Source organism: Pteropus vampyrus, unplaced genomic scaffold, assembly GCF_000151845.1.
Source record: "Pteropus vampyrus isolate Shadow unplaced genomic scaffold, Pvam_2.0 Scaffold56, whole genome shotgun sequence".
In the NCBI taxonomy this organism is placed as follows: Eukaryota; Metazoa; Chordata; class Mammalia; order Chiroptera; family Pteropodidae; genus Pteropus; species Pteropus vampyrus.
The window spans coordinates 3,816,066-3,827,567 of NW_011888837.1; the positions used below are offsets into that span (position 1 = coordinate 3,816,066).

Genomic DNA, 11,502 nt, shown 5'->3' on the forward strand with positions numbered 1-11,502 from the left:
GATTCCCCATCTCACTTACAGGTTTGTTTATGAGATACTGCTTACCATCATTACTCACTCTTTATGGTACAGTTGCAGAAGCTTCACCACACTTGCTAACATTTTTATCATTTGTTTATTCATTTGAAGTCCTTTCTTTGTTTCTAAATTTGTAAACTACTTCAGCTTTCGTAATGAGTAGTAAGAGTATTTATTATACCAGTAGTCACTCAGAAATATTTATACATTACTAAGGCTTGATGAAGTGGACTGACCTTAAGAGTTGGCATATTTCAAGATTCATGTCTTAAAAATGGAGGAACATAAGAGGGTTAAAGTGAACTTCCAAGTTGGCAGTCCCCCTCACACTGGAACAAAAGTGAAGAACAGATCCTCTAACAGGACCAAAGTATGCTTTGAGAGCCACATTCAAGCTTAAAGCCTAGATGGAACTGAAAGGAAGAAAACCAAAAGATAAGAACAGGAGAAGGAAAGGAGAGAGGAGGTCAAAAAAAGAAAATAAAAAGATTGTATAAGTAAACTCTAGTTGAATTCTGTGTTTTTTCTCGGTTATATTAGTGCCATGGATTGGCTGCCTCACCCTCAATACCTCTCTTGACTTCATATACCTGGAAGTGTATTTGCTTCCAGAAACTATAGACTGACTGATTTCGATTTGGAAAAGTCAGGGAGAGCCTATGGGTTTCCACAATAGTAATGAACCTCCATCGAAAGGTTGCTCCTTCCTGAGAATTAGAAACGAGAGAGGTCATTGCAAAAGTGTGCCTGCTCCTATGTGGTCTTGGTCACTTTCTGCAGTTTTTCCTATTGCAGTATCTGAGTTATCTAGTAGAGACTGCCTTACTTTCTTCTGTATTAATAAATGAATAATATCTTGTGTAATTTGCTCTAAAGCAGTTTTTTTCCCCTATGGTAAGGTGTCATCTATTTTTTGAGGACCTTAAGAATGTGGGCCTAATAAATGAACCATGATTTACTATTCAAAAACTATGTACAAATAAAGAAATTTTTCATTATAGGAAATTAGTGGTAAAGAAAAAAGAATAGTATAATCCGGAGATAATAAATACTGTTAACACTCTGATAATGTATCTTTCCAGTCATTTGTATATAAATTCATCTGTATATAGTCTTACAAAAATAGAATTACACTGTATATATATCCCTTTTTTATTTGCTTCTATTTGTTTTAATGACATATAGTGCTTACTATGTGCCAGGTACTATTGTAAGCACGTTACATATATATTCACTCATTTAGTCCTCACAACCATCATATTTGATAAATACTATAATTATTCTCATTTTACCACCTGAAGAAACTGAGACCCAGAGAGCTGAAATACCTTCCCCAGGTCACACAGCTGTTAAATGGCAGAAGCTGGATTTGAACCCAGGTATTTTGGCTCCAGAATCCACTCTTAACTACTGTTTTCTATGCTGTTAAATATTTTTTCACAACAGTGGCTTTAAAACTTTAACCTATATAAGACTTATCCAGGGAGCCTGTTTAAATGCAGAATCCTGTGCCTTTCTTTCAGAGAATTTGATTCAGTAAGTTTGGGTTAGAGTCTAGGAATCTGCACTTTTTAGCAAGCACCCCACATGATTGTGTTGAAGACCTATGGATTACATTTTTAAGAAACTATTATATAGAACATCAGTTTTTTGAACTAAATTTTACATTGAGCTATAATATATATGGACATGTGCACACATCATAAGTGTATAATATAGACCAGTGAATTTTTGCAAAGTGAATACATTCATGTAATTCCCCTCAGACCAAGATATAGAATATTACCAGTGCCCTAGAAACCTTCCTCATGTTCTTTTCCAACCTTTACACTCCCAAAGGTAACTGCTGTCCTGACTTCTATCACTTATTTAAATAAGTTCCGGCTGCTTTAGCTCATTTTGTTTGTGTGATTCATCCACATTGAAGCATGTAATAGTTGTCCTTTTTTTTTTTTTACTATAATATTCTATGGAATAAATAAACTATAATTTTCCATTTTTCTGTTGATGGACATTTGGGTCATTTTCACTTTGGGGCTATTATAAGTGGTACAACTACAAACATTTTTGTCCATTTCTTCCGATGCACTTATGTACACATTTCTGCAGAGTATATACACTTCTGTTAGAAGTGGAATTGCTGGGTCCTAGGAATGTGTATGTTCAGCTAGAATAGATATTGCCATAATTTTTCAAAGTGGTTTGCCAATTTATAGTCCCATCATCAGCATATAAAAGTTATTCTGGTTCCTAATCCTTGCTAGTACTTGGTGGTGTCAGCTTTATAGAACATTTTTAATGATATATAGCAGTTGATCCTATGTATGAACAATAATTTATGTAATTAGTCCTCACTATTGTATATAGATATCATCTTTCACTATTTTAAACAGCACCATAATGAACATTATTGTAGCTGAATCTTTGTACATATCCTTATTTCCTCAATCTAAATTCCTGGAAATAAAATTGTTGCATCAAAAATTATACACATTTTTAAGACTTTTGCACTTGATACAGATCTCCTGAAAGCCTACCACAAAGCTTATACCAATCTCCCCTACTAGCAATGCATACAAATGTCTGTCCACTCTAATCCTTAGTATTAGTTGTGTTTTTAACCTTTGCTAAAATTGATAGGCAATAATGGCATCATTCATTGTTTTAATTCATCTTTGAATAGTAGTGAGTTTCTACATTTTTTCATGTGTTTATTAGCCATTTGTATTTCTTTTTGTATATTTGTGAGTTACTTATTCAGGTCCTCTTTTATTTTCATCTTTTTCTAAGTTCTTGTAAAATACCATATTGAAGATATGAATCATTTAACTGCCATCTGTGTGTTGCAGTTACTTTGTGGTGGTCTTAGTTCTAATGGGGTTAATTTGTTTTGTTTTTTGAAACTCCTACTTTTTTGTTAAGTAATCAATTCTATATTTTCTCATGTGTTGTCTGACCTTAGTCTTCTCCACATTAAGATTACATAAATATTCCCTATATTTTTTTCTAGTTCTTCATGGTTTTCGTCTTTACATAAATTTTCAGTACTTAAAATGTCATCATTTTTTATTATGTATAAAGGCTATAACTGTTTTTCTTAGATTATTTTTACATGACTTGTAGCCTTTCTCCACTTATTTAGAATGCCATTTTTTTATTCTAAAGGTTTTTATCTACTTGATCTATTTCTAGATTTTTCTGTCTCGGAGAGTAGCAAATTTTTTACTATTGTTACTGTGTAATAGTTGGAAGGGCATATCTTCCCTCATCATCACTGTACTTTTTTAGGAAAATTTGTGTTTCTAGTTGAACTTTAGAGTTATTTTGGGGAAGTTCCTTTAAAATAATCTCAGTGGAATTTAAATTTACTGACTTTTAAAAGTAGTTTCCATGAAAAGAAATGTATTAATTTTATTACACAAAGTTAAGAAGGAATAAAAATATAAGCCAGGACAGAAGTATGTACAATAATTTTTTATTAACTGTTCTTAACAGGGGAAAAGAGAAAAGCTTCATTGTAGGAAAAACTTCACCCTCAAAACCCTTCCGGTCACAAACCACAATCACCAACGTGTTGGTGCTTCCTCGTGTATTGAAGAATTCCAATCCCAGTTCATTTTTGTAAGTAAAATGACTTACTGAGCTAGGGTTGATATTTTTGAGATGAATTTGCCCTCTCAGTTAATACTAAACCTTTCAAAAATCTTATTGAAAAACTAGAGGTTTAGATGTTTTAGATTTTTAAAAATATATACTATCCAAAAGTAATATTGCTTCCTAGGGTCATTATAATACAATAACAATATAGAGATAGTTAATCCTTTGGTTACATATTTTGTTCAAAGAATGCTTTAACAGTGATATTTCAACCAAGAAAATGCAATAATTAATTACTTCCTTTGGGTACTATATTTCCTAAAGGGAAATGTCTAATTTAAAAAAATAGTTATCTTTAGGTTTTCTTAAAGAACAGTCATACACATACAGAGTATTCAAACTACATTTATTATTCATCTCATTGCCTTTTCATGCTAGAACCAGGCCTGGAATCCAAATTCATTTTACTATCTTGATTACTATGGCTTTATAATAATTCTTGAAATGAGGTAGTGTTAGTCTTCAACTTTGTTTTTCAAAGTTGTTTTGGATATTCTAGGTCCTTTGCATTTTTATATGACTTTTAGAATCATTTTCTAACTTTTTACAAAGATGGCTGCTGGAATTTTGGCTGAGATTGTGTTGAATCTACAGATCCATTTGGGAAGAATTGACATCTTAATAAGACTATTTTAAGTCTTTCAACCCACAAACTAATTGTATCTCTTTATGTATTTAGTTCTTTAACTTGTCATAGTGAAGTTTTGTAGTTTTCAGTGTACAGGTCTTTCACTTTGTTCGCTGGATTTATCCCTAAGTATTTTTATATGTTTGGATGCTATTATAAATGGTATTGTTTTATTTACTGCTAGTTTATAAAAATAAAGTTGATTTTTTTATTTTGATCTTGTATCTGTCAAACTTACTAAACTAACATAATCAAAGCTTTTTTATAGAGGCTATCAGATTTTCTACATAGATAATCATGTTGTCAGTCATTAAAAAGTTTTACTTCCTTTCGGATATGAATACCTTTCATTTCTTTTTCTTGTTTTATCGCACTGTCTTGAACCTCCAGGACTATGCCCAATAGAAATACTAAGAGCTAATCTCCATGCCTTGCTACTTATTTTAGGAAGGAAACATTCAGTCTTTCATTGTTAATGACATTAATATGATATTAAATATATTAACTGTTTTTCATAAATGCCCTTTATTAGGTTGAGGAAGTGCCCTTCTATTCCTAGTTTGCTGAGAGTTTGTATCAGAAAAGAGTGTTAGTTCTGTCAAATACTCTTTTGTATCTGTTAAGAGATCATATCCTTTTTCTTTTTTTTAGCTCATAATATGATTAGTTACATCGATTGATTTTTTTTTTTAACGTTAAACCAGCATTGCATTCCTAGAATAAACCCTACTTCTTAATGATGTATTACCCTTCTTGTATATTGTTGGATTAGATTTGTCAAAATTTGTGTAGAATCTTTCCTTGAATGCTCAAGAGTGATATTGGCCTGTAGTTTTCTTTCTTTTAAACTTTTTTGTCTGGTTTCAGTATCAGAATAATGCTGACCTCAAAGGATGAGTTAGAAAATATTGCCTCCTTTTTTGATTTTCTGGAAGAGTTTTAATAAAATTGAAATTATTTCTTCTATAAATATTTGGTAGAATTTCCCAGCAACGCTATCTAGGCCTAGAGTTTTCTTTGTGGGAAAGTTTTTTGGTGGTTCGTATTTTCCAAGAATTTTATCCATTTCATCTCAGTTGCCATATTTATTAGCTTTATAACGTTTCCTTATTATCCTTTTATTATCTATAGAATCTATAGTGATATCATCTCTCTCATTTCTGATATTGGTCATTGTTTCTGTTCTCTTTTATTGCTGATCATTCTACCTAGAGATTTATCAATTTTATTGATTTTGTCAAAGAACTAGCTTTTGTTGACTTTCTCACTTTTCTGTTGTTGTTTTGTTTTCTACTTCACTGATTTCTACTCATCTTTATTATTTCCTTCTAATATTTCACTAAAATTTGCTCATCTTTTTAGTGTCTTAAGTTAGAAACCGAAGTCATCGATTTGAGGCTTCTTCCTTTCTAATAGATTGATATTTACTGATATTGATTTCTCCCTAAGTATTGCTTTAGCAGCCTTCCACAAATTAAATACATTATATTTTCACTTTCATTTAATTTAGAATACTTTGAAATTCCATATTGATTTGTTCTTTGACCCATGGGTTATTTAGAAGTGTGCTATATAGCTTTCAAATATTGGGGAAGTTTCCAGATATTGTTCTGTTATTAATTTCTTACTTAATTCTATTGTGGTCAGAGAATATACATTGTATGGCTTGAATGCATTTAATTTTTTTTTCTTTTGAAACTTATAGCCTAGAATATGATCTATCTTGGCAAATGATCTCTGTGCATTTGCAAAGAATTTATGTCCTGATGATGTGAGCTAGAATGTTTTATAAATGTCAATGAGGTCAAATTATTCGATAACGTTGTTCAAGTCTTTATCATTACTAAATTTCTGTCTACTTGTTCTGTTATTGAACAGTGTTTAATCTTCCAGTAATGGCAGGTTTATCTGATTCTTCTTGCAGTTGTCAGTTTTTACTTGTTATATTTTATAGCAGCACTGTTATTAGGTACTGAATATTTAGTATTTTTTATCTTGATAAAAATAATAACCCCTTTATTATTAAGAAATGACCTTCTTTATCCATAGTAATATTATTTGCCCCGAAGCCTACTTTGTCTGATAGTAATATGCCCACTCTACCTCTCTTTTTATTAATGTCATTATAGTATATCTTTTTCCACTCTGTTATTTTCAACATATTTATGTCTTTTATCTTTGAAGTGCATTTTTTGTAAGCATCATATACTTTGGGGCCTTGAATTTTTTATCTGAGATTTTCTGCCTTTTAATTGAGTTATTTAGATCCTTAATACTTAGCGTAATTATTGATATGGTTTGGTTTAGTAATCTTACTTACAAGTAACCTGTAATTTTACTTGTTTCTATTTCTTCCATTTATTCTTTGTTCCCATTTTCTTCTTTTTCTGCCTTCTTTTGGATTAATTTAATTCTTTTATGATTACATTTTATCTCTTTTTTTTTTGACTCATTTGCTATAATTCCATTTTAGTAGTTGCTTTTCGGTCTATAGCATCCATTTTTATCTTGTGATAAGTAATATTATTCCACTTAACATATAGTATAAGAATCTTACAATAGTATACTTTCATTTCTGCTCTTCGACCTTTGTGCTGTTGCTTGTCTTACATTTCACTTTCACACATGCTGTGAACCCCACACTACATTATTACCATTTTTGTTTAAACAGTAAATTATCTTTTAAAGAGCTTTAAATAATAAGAAAAAAATCTTATAGGTTACCTATGTAATTGCCATTGCCAAGGCCTTTCATTCCTTTCTGTAAGTCTATATTTCCATCTGGTATCATTCTGTCGGAAGGACCTATTTAACATTTCTTACAGCACAGTTATTATGCTGGTGATGAATTCTTTCGATTTTTATATGTCCTAAAAATTCATTATTTTTAGTTTTTTGAAAGATGTCTTCATGGGGTATCAAATTTTAGGTTGGTGGTTTGGGGCTTTGTTGATTTTAGTTCTTTAAAGATGTTGCTCCAGTGTATTCTCACAAGCATTGTTTCTAATGAAAAATCTACTGTTGTACTTATCTTTATCCTCTGTACCTAACATCTCTTTTTCTTTTAAGAATTTTTCTTTTCCAGTGGTTTTGAATAATTTGATTATGATGTGCCTCAATAATATTGAGAGAACTTAAATTATCTCTTTAAAAAGTTTAGTTTTCTTCATGTTTCTTGTGCTTGGGATTTGTTGATCTTCTTTATCTGTGGGCTTATAGTTTTTTCAGACTTGGAAAACTTTTGGCCATGATTTCTTCAAATATTTATTTCTACCTCAACTTTTCTTCCTTCTCCTTGGGGGATTCTAATTACATGTATATTAGGCTGTCTGAGGTTGTGCCACCACTCACTGATGCTATGTTCTTTTGTTTTTTTAGTATTCCCTTTTCTCTCTTAGTCCATTCTATACAGTTCCTATTGCTATATCTTCACCTTCAGTAATCTTTTCTTCTGAAATGTCTGTTTCTGCCATTAATTTCCTCCAGTGTATTTTTCACCTCACACACTGGTTTTTATCCCTAGATGTTCTTTTTCCTTTTTATGTCTTTCATTTCTCTACTTAAGTTTTTGAACGTACAGAATACAGTTTTAATAACTTCAATTCCTTTGTCTGCTAATTCTAACATTTGCATCAGTTCTGGGTTGGTTTCTGTTGGTTGGTTTATCTCTTATTGTGGCTCATATTTTCCTGTTTCTTTGCATGCTTGGTAAGTTTTGTGTGCCACACATTTACTTTGCTGGATACTGGATATTTTTGTATACTGTATTTGTGAGCTTTCTTCTGGGGTGCAGTTAAGTTATTTGGAAACACTTTGGTACATTCAGGTTTTGCTTTGTTAGGCAGGACTAGAACAGTGCTCAGTTTAATAGGCATTTTGTTCTCTGCTACTGAGGCAAGACCCTTTTGTATACTTTACTCAATGTCCTATGAATCTTGAAGCTTTCTAGTATGACTGGTGGAAGTAGCGGCTAAGCCTTATGAACACAGGGCAGCCTTAATCTTTTCTGGTCGTTCTTTCCTTACCTGTGAGCAGTTTCCTCCACATATGCTCTGATCTCACTCGAAGGAATACTGTAGGGGAAGCCTCTGAGGATTTCCAGAGTTCTCTCTCTGTGCACATCTCTCCTCACTAGTACTTCATCCTGTGGCTGTAGCTACCTTAGTCTCCCTGGATGCTTTGCACTTATCTCCTCAACTCAGTCTACCAAACTCTACTTGGGTATCTCCCCCTTGCACTGAGACCTAGCAACTCTCTCCAGGCAGTAAGCCAGGGCAGTCATAGGGCTCAGCTTGTTTCCCACCTCTCCACAATTGCTCCTTCCTTGTTGATGTTTATTATCTTCAGAACACTTTATGCCTTTGGCCATGTCTTAGTTTTTTTAGATTTTTAGATAGGAATCAATCTAGTCTCTGTTATTTCATTTGACTATAAGCAAAAAGTTCTCCTCACTAATTTTAATATTAACAGCTTTTCAAAATTATTTTATAGTACTTTTATAAGATATGTCAGTGTTATTTTTCCTATTTTCAAATGAAAAAAAAAGTATCCCCAGCAAACGTAAGCATAACCGTAATAAATACTGAGAGAAGTTAAATTATCTCTTTAAAATTCCAAGGCCAGAATCCTCTCTAAATCTATAACACCCAGCCAGAGCATCTGCTCCAATGCTCCTTTCTTGTCTTCCCTTATAAAGTTAAATATTTATCAAATTAAGTAACTCAGTTACAAATTGAACAATTTAAGTTTGTTTGATAGGTAAAACCTAAACTTAGCAGCCCCACACTCGTGGAACAAAAGTTTTGTAATTGTCAGCATCATGGCGTTCATAAGCAGACACTTACAAAGTGAGAAGTGCTTCCCATCCATACAATTCTGCACTCATCATGTGTGCCTAGCCTTAGACAAAAGGAAGAGGTCCTAGGCACCTGGAATAGTGCTGCCACCCCCATCTGCTTCCTAGGTTTTTTAAACCTCTTAGTATCATCAAATTAAAGATCTTCTCTAAGCATAGTAAATGGAGAAACAGCTAAAGCCTACTTATAAGCTTTTAGCTAATTACTTGCCTGCCTGGTTTACTAACGTGGTGTTTATGTTTTTAGGAACATAGCTACAGTGTAATGGACAGTCCAAAGAAACTTAAGCATAAATTAGATCATGTGATCAGCGAGCTAGAGGATACCAAGAAAAGTCTGCGGAATGTTTTAGACCGAGAAAAACGTTTCCAAAAATCACTGAGGAAGACAATCAGAGAATTAAAGGATGAATGTCTCATCAGCCAAGAAACAGCAAATAGACTGGAAGCTTTCTGCTGGGAGTATTGTCAGGAGAGCATAGAACGAGGCTATATTTCATGAAATAATTTCATGTTGTATTCTACCTAAAATTGACATTGGTACAGATTTTTGGAAAATAATTCTTACTTACCATCATTAAATAATATCCCTCATTTAGAGTGCTTCTTTGGATCTTCTGCAGCATTATGCATTATAGTTATCCAAAGACTCTTTTTGAAGACATGCAGAAATTTGTGCTAGTTATCGTGTTTTTGTGTGACTTGTGAAAATTATGTGTTTTAGACCTAAACTAGTTCAGGTCACTATTGTAAGATGTTAAAAGATCAGGAAAATTCCACAAGACTAAGGAAATGATATCAAATGAGCCATGTTAAGTTGTAGTATTAGGAACTGGATGCTTCTTCAGTAGCATTAAATTTTGACTTCAAAGGAGTACTTTATTATTATTTACTTAGGTACACTTTATGGTAAATGTGTTGAATTGTACTTTAAATGTATCCTACTATTTAAGCAGAATTCATTATAACACATGTCCATCTTAGATCCAATCCAAGGTGCTTTTCTTATCAACAATACCAAAAGATCTTTTTACAAGACATCCCATAGTACCGACCCTGAGAACACATACGGTGCAGATCTTTTGGCTTTTAAAGTTGTCCAGAGCCAAGTTAAGGAGACCCCTGACAAGATCTCAGTTTTTCAGTACAGTACATTCTTCCTCCTCATTAGGAGCACTTTGATATAAACCTGCATAGCTTTGAAAAATTGTAGAAAGGGTCATAAATCTGATTTTTACATAGCTATTTACTCTGACAGTTCTTCTGAACATTTTGTTTCATGATTATTATTTCATCATAAAAGTACATCTTCAAAATCTGAATACCTGTACTAGATGAATACTTTGAACACTCCTTGGTATTTTACAGAAAGCAATATTGCTGTCATTTTTTGGAATACAAAATATAGAAGAAACCATTAAAAAATAATGATGTGGCTCTTCCAGTTGAAATAGGAATTGGAGAAAGGGTTACAACATTTTAATTAGAAGAGTAGATTCCCATCTAAGAGCTTTTATTTAGAGAAATAGGTAAATAAAACAGCTTTAGAATAGTTTCTTACTGAATATACAAATAATAACTCTTAGCTATTTTCTGATTGATCCAAGTGTCAGAAATTTTGGTTTGCTTCCAATTACTTAGTAAAAACAACTGAAATTAAGAGTCATAAATATTATGGATTAGAATAAAATTTATTAGCCCAAAGCCAAATTCTACTTTGAAGCGCGCGCGCGCGCGCGCGCGCACACACACACACACACACACACACATATGAATCTCATTCATATGTCTATGCTATAGTTTTAGAATTTGAGTATCAGTTATTTCAATATATAAACTGGAAATGAACTGCATTTTGTGCTAAAATGTTTATTGTAATTTTATTTGTGTTATAGTAATATCAGTAAGGATATGGTCACTTGAATTTTTTATATTTAAGAATTTTCTGTTTTAATGCATGTTATATCTTTATGTAGGATTACAAACCTTCCTTCTAAATGGGATTTTACCCACATTTAAGAGATTGGCAATATTGCTAATAAATCACTGAGGTCATACCTTTTTACTACCTTAAAAAAAAAAAACCTCTTATTAGCTACCCATTATTTATTTTAGTTATTTAATTTCGAATTCATAATGGTCATTCTAATAGGAAGTTTGGTATGACCTTAGGTTTTATGAATATTCTGTGACAGAGGTAGAGACTTTTTCTCTCATCCTATTTTTTAGTATAAAAATTATAGTCACTGGGCAATGGAGGATAGTAAAAGGATAGATCCAAAGCACTGTATCTAAAGTCTAGCTCTCTAAAGGCTGCTTAGAATAAATCAAGCCCGGGAAAACA

The 11,502-nt window shown here is 32.3% G+C and overlaps 1 protein-coding gene across 5 annotated transcripts in view; it reads left to right on the plus strand.

The window, feature by feature from the left end:
• Window positions 1–11,502, plus strand: part of THAP6 (THAP domain containing 6) — a 17,548-nt gene extending 6,046 nt beyond the window's left edge. For all 5 annotated transcript variants that reach the window (XM_011360542.2, XM_023530873.1, XM_011360541.2 and 2 more), the window contains 2 exons: window positions 3,514–3,639; window positions 9,406–11,502. In XM_011360542.2, the coding sequence (XP_011358844.1) occupies window positions 3,514–3,639; window positions 9,406–9,660 (381 nt within the window). In that variant the 3' untranslated portion in view covers window positions 9,661–11,502. The remainder of the gene's footprint in view (window positions 1–3,513; window positions 3,640–9,405) is intronic.